We start from the raw sequence: 18,303 nt of genomic DNA, 5'->3' as shown, positions 1-18,303 counted from the left end.
TGCACAAATTCCTAACAGAATATATGCCTGGATTTTGCAATCTTATTCTACAGTTCATAAGAAATATTTCTTTATGCATATATGTACATGTATATGCATGTGTGCCCTTATGCAGCATTGCTGAAAGGCACTCAGACTGAAAGAAAATCTATTAAATCGCCTAGGGAAGCAATATGATGAAATCACGCTCACTCTTGTGCCTTAAACTCCCCTCTAGGGTATATGATTCCTGATCTGGGAAAACAGTATCTGGAGGTTGAAAAAGTAAAAAAGTAGCACAGCTACTGCAAGCTATTTAACAATGTTTTTATGCACTTGCAGCTTAAGCTACTCACATTAGACTTCTGCCGCATGTGTATTTATTCCATAAAAACTAGTGGCGCACTTCCTGCCCGCAGCACGTTTCAGACAGATCACTGAAGCCATAGGCTGCCTATGTACATGAGTCACACATAAGCTAGTCTGGCTTGTAAACACTTGCCTCAAGGTCTGAGGCTACAGGTACGAACAGCAGTGATTAGGGCTCTGAACTCCCAGCTCTACCTTTAGGAATAATAAGATAATCCACAAACACAGAACCCATCAGTTACCAGTCACCTGTCTGATAACACAAGATAATCGGGGTCATCCATTCCCTTCTCTTCCCAATACTCCCACATTCTCAAGACAGGGAAGCTCAAAGTGACCCAAAAGAAGGGTCTTGCTGATCTCACAAGGTTACAAGCATCTGACATTAGCCCAGGCTCCAGGAATTACTAGTATTTTGTTTTCTAATTGAGTGTTACCATGGAGCTTCATCACCTGTATTACAGCAGGAGATCTGCACAAAATTGTACTTAGCTTTCAAGATACAACTAAATTCAGGCATGAGCATGCTTTTGTCCCAGTGTGTCCAGGCAGAGATGCAACTGCACATGTAAAAAGTTCTCTAACAACTTTGCCCTACTACTTCCATAGACAAATTCAAATATAAGCATGTTGTCCAAGGGCAACTACTCAGGGGACACAAGTGCAGCAAGAAGTGACACTTCAATAACAGCCTTGATGACACCATTCTGCATCAGAAAAGTAACTGAAATCAATGTTAAGTGACTCACAATGTAATCATCATGTATCAATCAGCATTACAGAAGACACAGGAAAGATGATTAACTCAAGTTGTACTTTTATTTTCAGGATTAAAACTCCAATGATAGAGATGTAGGGTAAAGCAGAAATAAACAGAATTTATCTGCAGTTCAAATGAGGCATCCTGCTTTCACAAAACTGAATTGGACAGATGGGTAAAGCACAAATTGCCAACAGAAAGAAGAGAAGCTGCACAAAATACACTGAGAATAGGTAACTCCTCTTCATGTGACTCTCTGCCCCCTTCTGCAGTATAAATAGCACAAAAAATCCAACTGCAAAACACATTTGACAGTGAGCAAAATCAAAGAACCAAAGTTATTTTTATATAGGATCAATACTTTAAGAATTAAGAATACACTATATTTCAATGTAAGTGAGAAACAGAAGTGATCACAGATCTAACAAAGGGTAAGAGGAGCAATATTTCAATGAACAACAACATAAATACTCAGAAATATAAAATGTAATTAGCTTCAGCAAACAGTTCTAAAGCTGAGATTCCTTTCCAGTCCCTACATTTAAAAGATAAAGCTTCTTTACTTGATAAGACATGTAGGGAAATAAATACACTTACAGAAGCACACACATTTCTTCAACAAGAGACTGAGTCAGTGAGACTGATTTTTTTTTAATACAAAATGGAGACTGATTTAACAACCTAAGCTAGTAAGATTATCAGTAAATTACTATACTCTTACTACACTTAGCTCAATATACATTTCCTTAGCATAGAATTTGTTCTTCAGCATACGCTCTGGCTCTTCTACTCATCTATCGAGTCAAAAACCAAAGCTGGTAAAAGAACTTGTCAGACACAGAAAAGCAAAAAAAATAATCTCCACTGCTGGAATGACTACATCTAGACCCAATTTGTATTTTAAATGAAGTTTTGGGTCAATCCTGTTCTTCATATTAGACAATTTCTCTGTGCTTAAACAGACACTGGAAGTTTGCCTGATGTTTTGTCCCAAACAATGGTCTTCTGACTAAAGAATCTGCTTATTAGAGATGGGTATCAATATGCCAAAGTCTAGATGAAAGTCTTACTAAAACTGCATATGGACTCTGTATTAAATATTGTATATTCAAGTAAACCTCAAGTCACATATGCTGTCTGACTTCCATGGGTAGCCCAATTTCAAATCAAAACAGTCAGGTCCAAACTCTGTTTATCCATAGAAGTCCTAAACCCTGGTCTGCTACATGATACAACAATGAACTCTGACACCTGAGACAGGTACATGAAAAGCATTTCCAAAGGCTTAGCCAGATGAGAACAGATAAGCATCTTGGCAGACACCCTACTTCTGTCAGAGCCAAAATCCCTGCTCAAAAGTGATTCTTCAGCTTTACTGCACAGGTGCTTTCTGAACTCCCAACATATTAGCACAGAAGAAAAGAGCATGTGTCAGGAGCAAAGATATATTTTTCCCATTATTCCTTTATTTTCTCCAAAGACTTTGTGTAGTAGAACAGGGGCCTCTTTGCAACCAGCGTTAGTGCTCTGAAGATTCCTAATCTGATCTCTTACTGACCACAGGACCTCTGAAACCTGCCTTGCCAGCACAGCCTCCAGCAGGATACTTTCCATCACAGCAAAGCACATGAAAGTTATCGCTTCAGTTCTTGAAAAAGAGTTGGACAGAAGGAATCTGTTTTTTATTCTCAAAAAAAAAAATCAACATTACAACTCCCAGCTCTGCAGTTGTTAAATACAGCAGTTCCCAAATAAGGAGCTGAGTGATTGATAGTCTGAAAAATCTAGTAATAACTTCTCTTTGCTTTCACTTAATAATACAAAGTGAGATGCTATTAACACAAGTTTTGTAAAACCTTCTCACTGTTGATCCCCATCAGAGGGATACATACAGAGGACTCCTGTGCCTCAGGTATGCCCTTGAGTTGTACACAGCAGCAGTCAGTGCCAGGAGAAAGGGCATACTGCCCATGTGCTTGGCATTCAGTGATTGCACATTAGGAAGAGAAACAGTCATAACACAACATATAAGTAACTTGAATCTGTAATAACATACCATGCATTTTGCATCAAGCCGCTACTAGTTTCCTCGCTTTTCCTCTCCCAGCACCTACAGAATGGTCAAGTCCTCATAACAATTCTGCTGAGGAAGTGTTCCACCTAAACTATTTAAAAGCAAACCTTACTTCTTGGGGAAGACAGAAGCCAAACCGAAATAGTTAATTCAAGAGATGAAGGTCTACAACAGCAAGGAATCCCCAGCCTTCTCCTGCATTCATGCCAGCCTTCATTTTCCTCAACCTCATATGCACATAACCTTGCAGGGTGTTAGTTGCTCCATACTCTACCCAGCTGAGAGAGACTAGATGCTCAACTGAGTTTCTCAGTATGAGCTGTAGCCACCATCACTCACCTGCCACACCTACTTCACTTTGCTTCCTGAAACCTGGCTACATGCTGCCACACCTTCAGTGTGAACACTGGATGCAAACTACTGCCCTACTTCCTTGATCCTTCCTTCCTGCCCACCTCACTTCTATTTTCATAATGACAGAAAATAGAGTCTGCAATCCAAAGTACAATAGCTAGATGAGCTTTGTTTTTCAAAGTGTGAGGTAACCTGGATATGCTGTGGTGCTATGTCAGAGGCAAGCCTATTATACAGGTAGCTCTGTTATGGGCTATAAGGTGTAACAGAAAAAAGCTAGCTCATACTGCCTAGGATGCTTTAGAGCTACCCTAAAACTAATTCTAAACATTGGCATTAACATCCCCCAGATTATCCACAGAAGATACTCTGTTGCAGGCAATTGCCCAACTCGCTATTGAGACTGTCAGGTTCCTCACATCAAGGGGCAACACCAAGCACTGCTCTGAAATAACATACTAGTCCCTTCAGACAGGCCACAGGAACAAATGTTTTCTCTTCCCCTCACTTCATCATTAATCCAGTTGTTCTCCCTCTGCTGACACTCAACACGTGGCATTCCTTCGTCCTGTGTCAATTATGAGAGCTAACAAAATGTTAGAAAAACTTCTAAGTTTGTACTTAAAAGCACCTAATCAAAGCCCTGAGTTACAACCATCACATCTCTATTCAAATAAATACAATATAAGAACTAACACCAGTCATTAATCTGCACATACAACAAATATTGGTTACGCCTGATAAATCTCTTTTGAGGTAGATACATACAGTACAAAATATATTAACGTTTGAATGCGAACATCATATTCATTTCACCTTCTCATCTTGTCCTTCACTTCTTCAGGAAACCTTGCAAGTGTTATTTCTGCCTCATCAGCATTCAAACGAAGTGCTTCCAAGTTCTGAGCTTTAAGACAATCTGCAGCTAAAAGACTTTTGAAACCAAATCCATACATTTAGCACTACCATGGAGTTTCAGTTGAGGCCATAAGAAAAACAGGTTAACAAAAAATTCAGCTGAGGAAAATCAGGGTATTTTAAGTAACTTTACAAACAGAATAGCGCTGTTGAAACTGTTGGAACCTGTTTTCAACAGCAAGAAAAAAAAAAAAATCTGCCAGGGTTTTCAACGGGAGTTTTAAACTAGCAATTTGATCTTTAGTTTCCAGAGTGATTTTTATTACTTGTTGCCTGTCACTGAAACACAAAAGAAAAGCAAAAATGACAGCTCGAGAGACAGACACCCTGCCACCCCCAGCTCAACTCCCTTAGAAAAAGGATAAATATTCAAGGAATTCTAATGAAAACCATGCAACAAACAGATAAAACAGATTACGTTCTGCTCAGAACTCAGCCAAGGTTCACATGGAAGGCTTGCAAACCTTTAGGTAAACTTGTCCTGAGTTCAGAGTTCATGACAAGCAAGAAAAGAGGATTTTTCTGCACTGTCAGAACATGATGGCAGATACAGGATACAGTAACAAAATTAGCAAATATGGAGATTCACTTTTCTTTCTAATAAATATCTATAAAGACGATCCATTCTATGATAAATAGCTTAGAGATGAATACAAATTCATAATCACTGAATAATTAGTGCACCAACAGTTGCTTTGGGAAGATGATTGAGCTAAGTAGTACCTGCTAATCAGTCACTTGTGTTGGTTTTGTGTGGTTTGTTTTTTAACCAAGGATAAATCAGACTGCAGGGCTGCTATCAGCTAGTCGGTTAAGTGCCTGCATTGGCTCAAGCACACAGGCCAAATTTTATTGTGAATCAACACATAACCAAGTATGACTACAGAAAGCAGCCACACTGATGCCTGCCTATGCTCATGTGACTATTGCTTACTTTGCCACAAGAGAGGAAATTTCTCCCTCATAACTGTGGCTCTATGACTATAAGCACACATTTTGGGTCTAATTTCAGAATTCACTGCCACACTGCAACCACAGATTCAGTATTTGGGTTTTAAGCAGTCCCTGTCAGCTCCAGTTCTTCAAATACCAAGCAAACTCCCACTTAGCCTACCTCCTTTCAGAGAGGCTATGTGGGTGAAACTTCCTCCGAAGAAAACTTGATGGAAAAAAACAAGTGACCAGCAAGCAAGAGAAAGGCTGCACTGTGATTTCTCAAATGTCTCATGACAGGAATTCAGATTTGTGAGTTATAATCCTCATAATTTGAAGACTGAAATATTCTCCAAATTAATGCCAAAAGAAACACACTTAAACATGTCTGAAAAAAAAAATACTGAAGTAAAATAAAGAGGTCCAGAAGAAGAGTTTGGAGTACAAAGAGGCAAAGCACGCCAAGTCTTTGCCTCTTAGGCCCAAAGGACAGTTCAGATATTCAACACAGCAGCACAACTTCCCCTGAACAACAGCAATATTATTTCTCCAAGCAAATCAGAGGTAGTCTCTAAAACAGCATAATGAATATAGCAGCAGCCTCCAGCTGAGCCCAGCTAAGCCTGAGGTGGCCCAAGTACAACACTGTCTTGGGCAGCCTGGTCACACTGCTGCTAAGAGATCAGTGGCAACCCCTGGTTTGAGTCCTAGAGCTGAGAAATAAGTAGGATGCCCACACAAGGGCATGGCGAGTCCAGTCACCAGGGAGACGTGCACCATAACAGGGTACATTTGCTCCAGAGGCCAGCCCCTTGCTGGCAGGCAGACACCGCACCCGACTGCAGCAGATGTGTGCATAACTTAGGCAAACACGCAGCCGCAGACACGCAGCAGCATTCAGAGAGCACCTTCTGTTCCGCTCCGATCCACGCATCACTGGGACCTGCCTCTGTGATGTTTAACCACGTTTACTCTACATTTTTTTTGAATACACAAAGATGGCAATAGGTTTCACGTCATAAATAAAATGGCGTAGTTTGAAGATGTTCATTGAGGAGCATAAGTGGGACACAGCAATCAGGATTTAGTTGCAGATTCATCCTCTTCTAAAAGGAGGTCGTTTAATGCAATAACTGTAGCAGCAAAGTCAACCAGCTCCACAAAGTCTGATGTAATTATGTTAACACCCATAATACCTGGCTTCTGTGCTTTCACCCAATTCAAAATCATGGGCAGGTTCCTAAAGAAATTGAAATAAAGAAAATTTAAGACATTAAATGAGACTCTTCCTTATGCATAGTCTACTTATTTAAAATACAACATAACTTTTCACAAATTATGTTAGTCTCACTCGCAGTCAGGTCCTGACTACCACCCTAAATGCAAACAGCTAATGAGAAGAGTCTTTAACATAGCATGTGGTCATTAGCTATCAAACAGAAATATCTAAACTACCATGCACACAAAATGATATTCACAATCTCCTTTAGCAAGAGCTCAAGAACACTTAAATATTCATATTCAGGGCAAAATTTCCATATGAGAAGGCAGACATCTACACAGAACTGCAAAGATGGATTTACACACACAAATCAGCTAGAATGCGTAACGTATGCGAGCAATCACACTTTACTGAACAGCAGCATCTATTTTAAATTTTCACAGTTAACTTGCAAAGAAGTGGTAATGATAGGGCTGAGGGAAAGGGATGGAGCAAAGGCAGGCTTCTAGCCTACCAGTGCCTTACAAGCCCAGATGTGTACCAGGAGTCACCTGAAACCAAACTGCTTGCCCATTCCATGAAATGGGATGATCCTTTACTAGCTTGAAAAAGCACAATCTTTTCTTCATTCGCGAAAAAAAGCACATTTAACAGTACACAAACAATGAATTACATCCGTGCCTTCTGTTAGGTATCCCCACCAAGCATATGTATTTACAGTTGTGCAACTTGTGACGGTAAACGCCAGTCTTAAAGCACCTGAGCACCATCTAGTGTCCAACGGTGACTGCACAGACACGGCAAAGTGCAAGCCACAGTAGAGACCTGAATACAGTGAGGCAAAACTCATTTGAATGTCATTATCTTTTGCTAGATTAGTGCCTGTAAACAGGAAGGAGACTCAAAACTCCACGATTTATACTTAATCTGAAGTTTCCTTACTTCCATCAACAACTTTTGCAACTGAAAAAGCACAATACTTGCTACTTCTAGAAAGTATTTTTGAGAAAATAAGCTATATTTACTTTGGCTTCAAATAATACTATAATCACTTCTGAAGTGACCAAGGATTCTCCCAAAAGAAGCATGAGCTGACTGATGAAGATGTGTGTCCATTTCACTGCTTAAGCTCAGCTGTTGATCAAATTAGACCAGTTGAGACCACCTATACAAGTGTAATAATGACTTAATGCAGTATGAACTGTTAGTGACATCAAAACAGGCAATATTAAACAGTGAGCCAGAAGATCACATCCCACCAGGACTGTTACATTTCTGCCAGTTTTTAGCAAACAGGCTACAATGTGATAAATGCCATGATGATCTTTAAGGTCCCTTCCCACAGCAGGGGACCATTCTATGATGTCACGTGGAACCTGTCCTGCTCATGCTGTTGTTAACACTATTAAAAACCACTGGCACTCAACGCTACTCAAAGCAAAGCCCTCTACTAGAGATCTTGCTTATGGACAAATTAATTGTACAACAGTCAGTGGTATAAGTGGTATAAAATACTACTCGAGGTTCCACATCTTTGGCCATTACCAAAATAACCAAGACAGATGCATACACATGCAAAACTGAGCACACAAATAGGCAGTTTTCCTGTGGTACACACTTTTCTCCCTCCCCCAAATTCAAGTTTAGCCAATCTGGAATGAATTAAGGGTCTGACACAACAGGACCAGCCCATGTTTTAGGAAGTCGCATCCAATTCAAAAATAGCTCCAGTTACCAGGAAACAATTATTACATGTATACCTTGTTACTTTTACTTTTAGTAATTCTCTTTCTAATGACTGCAAATACATCTCACAAGCAATAGTAATAAAGGAAAACTGCATGCTTTCATTAAGTCTTACTGTAAAGCAAACAGCTCATAGTGTCTTCCTTACTAATTGCCTCTTTCAACATGAAACACAGTAAGGAACTGAGAAACCAGAACAAGACCTTACCTGTGGACAAGGGTGTTCTTCAGGCCACGAACTAGATTCCGTGCAATAGTTCTCACTCGAGGTGTGAGAATTGCTTGAGAAACATGAAAAGTCCCATAACGACTTCGTTCCTCAAGAGTCGTCTCCAGGAACTGTAGCAGTTTGTGCACATTGGTTGTATTAGCCCATGGTGCTGGCATTTTATTCCCTGGCCACAGGAAGGGGTAGTCCTGATACAAAGGGTAGTGGTAGAATATGAGAACCTAATAGAAGAGCAAGGAGAAAAAAAACAGAAATTCACAAGTATGTTATTTATTTTTAAACAGGATGTTGCATTAGTTTATGCTTACACAGTACTGCTGCAGCTAGCACAAGACTGAAAAGACAACCAAGCAAAAAGAAGCTGCTCCCAAGTCATGACTGTCAACTTGTTGCACTATTGCCAAAAAAGACTGGTTTAATTTTGGTTAGCTACAAGGACAGGATTCCTTCAGATGACCCTTAGGGGTCATCAGTTTAAAATGAAAAAGTTGCCAGGAGTATAATGAAATTATATTTAAAGGATTCATTTAAAAAGCATTTCAAAGCTCTGTCAAAGGATATTACACCTGTACTTGAAACAAGATTTTAAACAGTCTTGCCATCTTCTGCATAACTGCTACTAAGTGGCTTAAGTCAGCTACCTGGCTGACTGGCATAACAACATTCTACTCGCACTTACTGCATGAGATACCAAAATCAGTCTTACTGTCAGCAAAATCTTCTCTAAATCAAGTCAGTATTTTATGCCTTGTAAATTGGATAAGAGGACAGCACAAAGATGCAAGACTTTATTAACACCCAGACTCACAAATTATGTATTTTGGACCCTCGCACTGGCAGCATCAGTTCAGAGGAATCCCTCAAAGCTTCATATTTTACAGTTTAAGAATGATGTGCCATTGCTGAAACTCTTCTCCACTTGCAGGCCTGCATGGGAGCACTTACCACAGAGTAGAGGCATTTAATCTTGGCACTACAGATTTAGGTGGTTGCAAGGGAGCTAAGAAATTCTGTACAATGTCTTAGTCACGTTAAAGCTTATATGCTTCACACTGGCCAGTCTATCCAATCCTCATCAACACAAATCAGCACAATGTGCTCTTCCAAAAAAGACAACCATTTATTTAACAAAAATGCTTGGGGGCAGGACAGTCTAGTAACACCACAGATGGAAGGGCTACACAGCTGCACATAAGTGGAGGGAAACATGCATGCTACACAGAGCCCGCAGCAAACTTTATATTGACAGTCACCAACATCTTTGGTCCAATACCTCTGAGTAGCAACCACACCCAGCTTCTCTACTTAAATGTTAACATTTTGGGTTTCAAAAGCATTATACATCCTTTCCCTACCTGGTATTTCTTCTCCCACATGTACTCTAATGTCACATGTTCCACACATTCAACAGAACAAAGCTTGGATCCAAATGCTGAGCGGATCCTGTTGATCAAGAAGCAGTGATGGCTGTCATCCATGGCATAGAAGTGATTGAAATCCAAGAAGACTACTTCCTTGGGGTGCTGTTCAAGAAAGGTGTTGATCTCCTTCAGACCATCCCATACTGTGATACCAAACAAGCCGTGTATGAAGTAAATCTCTTGTCCTATATCCCCAGGTTTGGAAGATACACGAAGATCAAAGTAGCGGATCCCGCTTTCCAGTTGCTCTTTGAAAGTCAGGTTTTGAGTCACTGACCATTTCTTCATGATCTTTTTAACCAAAGAAATTCTGGCCAAGCGTTTGATGGCTGTGGCTTGATCTGGTCCCACAGGAGATTTCTCATCAACCCAGTAGCTGAAAGAATCATGTGACCCTAGAAACAAAAGCCAAGAATATTTTAAAAGACTGGCTCCCCCCAAATACACACCCATGTACCTTGTAAACTGTAAAAGTCCTGTGTGCATGGCAGGGTCACAGAAGAGTTATGCCCAAGTGTGAGTCTTTCATACTGTCCTTAACACTTGAATTTTCCCTAACTGTACAACAAGAGCTATGCTTAAGACTCTTGGTTTGAACTGTATTTTTTTGTGAGCCACCAATTTTAATATACTCTGAAAACCATTACTGTAAAACAAATATCAGTTGTAAAAAGAAACTTCCTTCTAACCTTCCTTTACTTACAAAGTATCAATCTGCCTTCAAAGCTTTCCCAGAGACTGTTGCTATACTGATTTGAGATGAGGCTCCAGCTTCACTGAAAGAATCTGAGGCTTTATTTTCATTCTACCTAGTAAATCCAATTGTGACAAAATACACCAAAGTTCATGGAACAGATATATTTTTATTCACACGATGGATCTGTACATGTACCAGCCTTCCCAACACATCTCACTTCAGCCTCAAGATGGTAAACAAATTATTAGTAGTTTGAACAGTGGGGAAAAAAGTGGCTGAACTTGGACACTGACAAACTGAGTACACCAGCAGTTACTGCGTGGTTAGATGCCAAGCTCGTGTTAAATAAGTTCATCAATGTGTCTTACCTGACAGTGCCTTTAAGTGACCACAGATACAGCAGATATAAAAGTCACCAAAAGAGATAAACTACAATCAAAATTGCCAGTCCCTGCCAAAAGAATGCATGTCTGGCAAAGCTCCTGTTAAACATGCACCTTCACTGAAACACCACATCTCCAGTATAAAATTTGTGCTTACTAGAAAAAAAACCTCCAACTGAAAATTCAGTAGAAAATGGAAACAAAACTAGGAAATAAAACTCCTTCAAAATAACAGCTTCAGAGTTAATGAAATATTTCTAGCTTAGCAAAGTAAATAACAGAACAAAAAGTAATCGTGCAGCATACCTCAATTTACACTGTACCACAGCAGCATAAAGCAAAGAAAGGCAGAAACTAAGCTACCACAGCCTGAGGTTTACCAGGGATTTCTCATCATTTACAACATGCACCATCATTCTGACCAAGAAGCTGCAATAAGTCCAGGCATGACTTCCTTGTGAAGTCCCAGCCAGCAAAAACACTACAGGAGCTCTAACAACACTGCTTCCCTTTTTTCTTCAGGACAGTAGATGAGGTTCCCCACTGAGCCAAACCCCACCTGCTGCCTACACACCCACTCTGCTTAAGTACAGGGAAAGCACCTTCATCCTCAGTCACCACAGGTAGCTCCTTTTCCAGCTGTTCAAGGAGTACAGCGACCATGTACCACGCTATCAACACCTGCATTTTCCCATCCTGCATGTCCCAGGGTTCTTGCCCCTGCTTCTGAGACTATATTTTTCTAGTATTTCCTCCTCTACCTCAGTCTGCAACTAAAAAAAAAATCTGTCATTTCCAATCTTCAGACAACATTCAAAGCATCCACAGCCTCCTCTATCCAAACCTTTTATTTGTGTATCAGTGCTCACTTAAAGACTGATGCATTTCCTCTGATGCAAGGTCAGAGCTATAAACAAGATTATGATCTCAATTGGATTATCTTGTCAGGTATTTTTAATCCAGATGGAAGAACAGACTGTCCGCAAACCAAACATCAGATCTCAACAACCTTAAATGCCCTCTCCATGAATTTCAACTAGTTCCTTAAATAATGAAAAGGAACTGTGAAGGTTAATTTTCAGGTCTTACAAATGAAGACTAAAACTAATTTTTGGTGACAATATGAAGCTGTGTGGTGCAGTAGTCCTGTTGGAGGGAAGGGAGGCCACCCAGAGGGACCTTCACAGGCTTGAGAGGTGGGCACTTGCCAACCTTACGAAATTCAATAAAGCCTAGTATATATAGGTCAGGACAATCCCAAGCACAAATCCAGTCTGGATGGAGAATGGCTTGAACAGCCCTGAGGAGAACTTGGGGGTGGTGGTTGATAAGAAGCTCAACATGAGCCAGCAATGTGAGCTTGTATCCTGGGCTGCATCAAAAGAAGCATGTCCAGCAGGTCAAGTGAGGCGATTGTCCCTTTCTACTCTTCTCTTGTAAGACCCCACCTGGAGTACTGTGTCCAGTTCTGGAGCCCCCATCACAGGAATGATATGGAGTTGTCTGAGCAAGTCCAGGAGAGGGCCAGAGCACATCTCCTGTGAAGACACGCTGAAACACTTGAGGTCTGCAGAAGAGAAGCTCTGGGGAGACCTCATAGCAGCCTTCCAGTACCTGAAGGGGGCCTACATGAGAGCTGGGGAGGGTCTTTTTACAAGGGCAGGAAGTGATAGGACAAGGAGTAATAGATTAAAACTGGAAGAAGGGAGATTTAGGTTAGACATTAGGAAGAAATTGTTTAGTGTGAGGGAGCTGAGACACCAGAACAGGCTGCCCAGAAAAGTTGTAGCTGCCTTCTCCTTGGAAGTGTTCAAGGCCAGGATGGATAAGGCTTTGAGCAACCTGGTCTAGTGGGAGGTGTCCCTGCCCATGCAGGGCAGTTGGAACTAGATTATCTTTAAGGCCTCTTCCAAACCAAGCCATTCTATAAGTCTGTGATACTTCTGATCAACTCTTTATGATTCCTTCAGCCTTTCTAAAAAAGTGTACCTCTTATGTGGCTTTCCTTTCAGTCTTCTAGAAAGAAGTGACAACAAAAACCCCGTTTTTAAAAGATGTCAGATTAAGAAGCTGTTTAGTACCTGTTACAGCAATCTACATTAAAAAGTATCAGTTTTGGAGTGACTCCTAATTTTTTTCCTTCCTCCAAATGTGTAAAACCAAGCAAAATATAGGATCAAACATCTAGAGAAGACATTTCAGAAAAAGCCATGTAAGGCCTGGCTCATACTGCAAACTGCAACTTAAGTTTTTACACATCCCCCCCTACAGCAGAATGAGCCTTTCAAGCTTCTACAATATTTGGGAAGTAGAATTCAACTGCAAGGGGCTTCTTGTCCCTCTGCGTGAGTCACTTGGAACAAAGGAGTCATGGAGGTTTTTCTTTCTGTGAGTATTGGTTTGCTGGGTTTTTTTAAGTTCTCAATTTTATACCTTTTAATTTATTCCTTTATTTAGGTCCCTGTAGAAAGCAGTTTCAGATGCTAGTATAACAGCCATAAGAAACATTTTAAGTATGACTGTGCAACAACCTCTATATACCTGTCTACAGAAGTCACTTGCACCATTATGGTCCCTCAGATAACACCACTGATAAATTTTACTAAGAAGGAATGACAATTTTATCTGGCAACAAACATAATGTTGTCAACTCAGTCGTCTAAGCAAATCCAGACCAAGAAACATCTTGTTTTCCTAAGTCTGATCACATACTCTAAAGCTACAAAAGCCTTTCCTTGGCAGATTGCTATATACAAGGCACATTTAAGGACAGAATGAGCAAATTTCTCCTTGCACTATCACAAACCAAATTCTACTTATAGCTCTAGAAAACAACAATAAACAAAATAACCCACAAGTACATTGCAACTTTTCCAACACATACTTTAAGTACTGCACTCATTAACAGGGCAGCTGCTATTTGAAAAACTAAACGATATGCAACGTGCTTCTATAGGTAAAGAAGATCTGTAACTTCTGCACTGTGACTCTGCTTAAAAGCCTGGCAAATTTAACTTCTCAGTTACTATGAAGTCAACATGCATACCTAGTTACAACCAAGGAGAACATGAACTGGAGCACCAAAAAAAAAAGCTCTCCTTTTCATAGGTGGTGGAAAACCACCTCAGAAGGACAGGAGAGCATCATCAATACTGAGGCTGGAAACAAAGCATAAGTTCAGTTAGATATTCAGTGGTCATTTACAGAAAGTCAAACACCAACTGTGAGAAGTATCTAGGCTAAACCTGGACCAAGAACATTTTTACTTTGGTAAGACAAAAAAGCAAACTGCAGCAACAACACTGGAAACTTGTTGGGGTAAGGGATAAGACTTAGGTGAGGATTCAAGTCCGCCACCAGACCCTTCTTAAATTTAAGATCACAGTGTTACCAGCTCAGCTACTGGCTTTTAATATAGCTTAGCTGTGATGTTAAGCTACATGCTAAGCTGATTGTATCATGATGTCAAATAAAGCCTGCTGTTCTTCACGCTACTCCAACTCGATGAAAGGCCCAGACATTCTGTAGCTAAGGCAGAAGCATGGCTGGTTGGTGATAGAGTATGATTTCTTCTTGAAAAAGCATAACTTAAACCAACCCAACTCTACAATTTAAAAGGCAAAGGTCAGAGCTTACACCAGAAGCATGGAGGAAACGAGTAAGAGCTGCTAACCACATTCTCAATTCCTGTCTAACACAACGGGGGCTTGCAGTTCCTGAACAGAGCAAGCAACACAAAACTCTCAAAGCAATATACATAGAACACTCTCTTCCACATGTAAATAATTATCTGTGGTCTGTATTCTCCATGACCCAAATGGCATGCATCTCCCCCTGACCATTTTTCTCAGGAAACAAAAAAATGCTGAACAAGTCTTGCCAGCAAGACATTTCAGATGATACCTAACATCTTAAATACAAGTAATGCCCTAGATTATTCAATAAACCCATTCCTTAAACCTGATTGCTAATTGTGCTGATTGTGAACAAAACAACTAATGAACCTCCATCTATCATAACCTCCACCTTACAGAATGAGAAATCAGAAGACAGAAAAGCCAAGCAACTTTGTCTTTGCTGTCCTTTAGGTGAACAGAGCTCAGAATGCCAGTCTGAACTGCCTCAAGGGCATGTTCTTGCACACGCAGTACATTTCTTGAGTGACTACAGGAAAACGGATCAGCGTTCACATCATAAACTTGACTGAGCTGCCTCAGTGACACAGCATCAGTCTGGTGCTCAGCCCTTCCAAAACCCAAGTTAATTACAGGAAAGAACAAAGAGATGATGATTTGCCAATTGCTTGCAACAGGCTGATGATACACAGCATGAAGCAGCAAACATTAAATTCAAGGACAAAAGTGTCTGCATATTCAAAGAAAAAAAGAGGACTGCTAATCAGCTGGCAGATCCTAAAGAGTAAGAGATAATGGCTGCTCTACTTTGGTTTCATTTCTTTCAAGTGACAGACTGAAAGCTTCAAGGAAAGCAGTCATATCTTAAATGTCCAGATACTTAACTATCAAAGGCTGTGATATGGTTAGAATAGTAACAGACACCAGATTTTTAAAATGATGGATAGCCCTCTTAATTTTATCGCAGTAGGCTGAACTGTGGATTACTTCTTATTTGTACCTTTAAATCTCTCTTTATTCTCCTTACACTAATTTATCAAGTTGCATGTATGTTAAATAGATCGCTTCTCAATTCAATTTTTATGTTGGATTGTATTTCACTGTGCAGTAATACTTTTTTTGTTGAAGCCTTTGTGCCAATTGTTAAAAAGCAGCCTTTTATCATCACATCTGCAGCAAAGTCTAACTTTCCATTTTGTCTATTTGTCATGCTACTTAGTCATGGATACTTGAATTAACTTCAAATGACACTCATCAATACAATGTTATTAAGCCTTGAATTTCAACAATTACTAGCTGCACCGCTTTGTATTATGTTTCATTTCCACATCAGTACTTTCTGCATACACCACTGCAACACAGGGATAGGAATGAGCATCATCCCACCAATCAGTGTCCTTTTGCAAGCTTGAAAATTTACCCTCAAGGGACGTAAAAACTACAACTACATGGCATGCAAAATGTAGAGAAATCTTCCAACACAAAACATACCTGTACACTGCCATTTACTTGAAAACAAGACTAGAACTGCTGGGGTTTTTTTTCAGATACAAACATTTTTACTAGCATATTGCCAGCTTCCCTGGTTGCAAGGCTGTGGACTAGTCAGAAGCAGGAGTTGGAGACTTTTTGCAAAAATCTGGCTAACCAAGAAACAGTAAATGAAAGCAAAAGGGCAGGAGAGTACACTGTTAGTAAGCTTAACTAGGTCAGAATGATTTGGCTTGATCTTCACATTAATGGAACAAAAAAAAATGCAAGAAAACCTCTTGTATTACATTAAACATTTTTACTAAACAAGGTCAACATACTGCACCCCCCTGAAAGCATTCCAGGGTCATTTATGGGTAAACAATCACCCAAAATGCAGGGATGCCAGATGATTTAGAGCAAGCTTTACTCACTACACAAAGTACATTCCCCACATATAATTACAACACACAGCACATGACATAGTATAGCAAGCATTATACAGCCAAGACACCTAGAAGCACAGTAGTCAAGTTGCAAAAACACAGGATGCAAGTGTGGTCAGACAGTTAAAGCTGTCCCACAAATGTTCTTCTAAACCATATGTTCTGTGTATGCCAGAACCGAGAGAAAACCAGGATAAGGAAAAGTGTGTCTCAAGGCCCAGAAGACCTCAGGATGCAGGTCATTAACAATCCAGATTTTCTGATCAAAAGATTAACATCTTAAAAGCTCTTCACTAATGAAAAGTGAATCAAATGGTTCATATTAACATGCCCAACCAAAGGAGAAGAGGCAAGAATAACAAACATCCTACTGATAATTCGTTATCTAAAACTATTGAAACATTTATATTCTAGTAGATTCCTAAAAGAATCCTTTAGGTATTCTTAATGCATTCTCATTAGGGAGGACAAAACCCAGCACAGACCAAATCCTCTTAGGAAAACTTCCTCTCCCTGTGAATTAACCTGATTTCCCCCACTGACTCTTTCAGGGTGGTTCCCAACTAAGCTTAATTCTTCCCTCAACAGCAGGTTCACTAAAGGTATGTAAAAGAAAATATAATCCCTTATGCCTTCTAAACAGAATCATCCTACCTCTTCTTTCATGCCTACATCTGCAGGACTGTGACCCACCAGGTTAACCATGATGCTCCATCAGTGACAGCTGCATGCTTCAGCACCCAGCATGGGGGTTGTCCATGCACATGAACAGCTGTTAAGGGAAGCTTGTCTGGCAGGAACTTCTTCTCCAAGAAAATCCCCCCAAACCATCATCATCAACCTAGATAAAAAGCTTTGCATCAGGTTAGCTTGCCAAATGTGCTCATTTATGCTTGTAGAACCAAACAAGCACCAATGGAGGGAAGTGGGAGTTCTGATCCTTCTCTTAAGGTGATGGCAGATGGAGAGAATGGAGGAGGACAAAAGAAGCATTTCTCTGGCCTACTTGTGTTATGAACTGGCACCCCTAAGTAACCTGGATGCTCCTGCAAGAAGGTGCTCACTTACCCTCCCATATATGATTGATTACTTAATTAAGCATCCACTGGTATATTTCCTCTAGAAGGTAAGGAAAGAAAATCAGCACTGAGGAAAAACTCATAGCTAATGATCCTGGCCAAGAGGAGTGACCAATCCAGAAATGTAATTTTATCAGAAATAGGAAGTATGTCTTCCTGTTATATCATGGCTGTTATTCAAAGGTGGAATAACCCAGACAGGATTCAGTAAATACATTACTACCAAGACCCAGAGGAAAACAGAACTACCTATTCTCCTCATCACATTCATCTTGTAGCACCTTGGAGGCTGGGCTAATAAAACACTCTAAAAGCAAACAATGATAGTTGGCAGTTAACATCTGCTAGACCGCTTTGCTGTCTCAAGACAACAGGTACAAGCTTACAATGTCTCAGAAATTAGATCTTAAGACAGGAAAAGCACTTCAGCTGTCCCAACACAAGTATTCACGTAAAAGGTCAATGAAATTGAAAAGTGGTGCTGCATCTACAGAAACAGAGCAACTTTTTCAAGTCCAGCACCTAGTTAATTGTGATACTGCAAAAGTTACTTAGAAAGGCAAGTAGTCAAAATTAAGCAGTACAAAC

General features: G+C 40.1%; 1 protein-coding gene across 3 annotated transcripts in view; it reads right to left on the bottom strand.

The window, feature by feature from the left end:
* Positions 1-18,303, bottom strand: part of PLCXD2 (phosphatidylinositol specific phospholipase C X domain containing 2) — an 86,280-nt gene that overhangs the window by 64,545 nt on the left and 3,432 nt on the right. For 2 of the 3 annotated variants that reach the window (XM_051640776.1, XM_051640946.1), the window contains exons 2-4: positions 9,940-10,400; positions 8,564-8,805; positions 1,144-6,627 (exon numbers count right to left, since the gene is read on the bottom strand). In XM_051640776.1, the coding sequence (XP_051496736.1) occupies positions 6,465-6,627; positions 8,564-8,805; positions 9,940-10,400 (866 nt within the window). In that variant the 3' untranslated portion in view covers positions 1,144-6,464. Of the gene's footprint in view, positions 1-1,143; positions 6,628-8,563; positions 8,806-9,939; positions 10,401-18,303 lie in introns of those variants that run through there. The other variant, XM_051640860.1, reaches the window with a different exon arrangement.

Source organism: Apus apus, chromosome 1 (assembly GCF_020740795.1).
Source record: "Apus apus isolate bApuApu2 chromosome 1, bApuApu2.pri.cur, whole genome shotgun sequence".
Classification (NCBI taxonomy): Eukaryota; Metazoa; Chordata; class Aves; order Apodiformes; family Apodidae; genus Apus; species Apus apus.
Note: the sequence above shows the minus strand (reverse complement) of the source record. Positions and strands in the feature narration are given on the sequence as shown.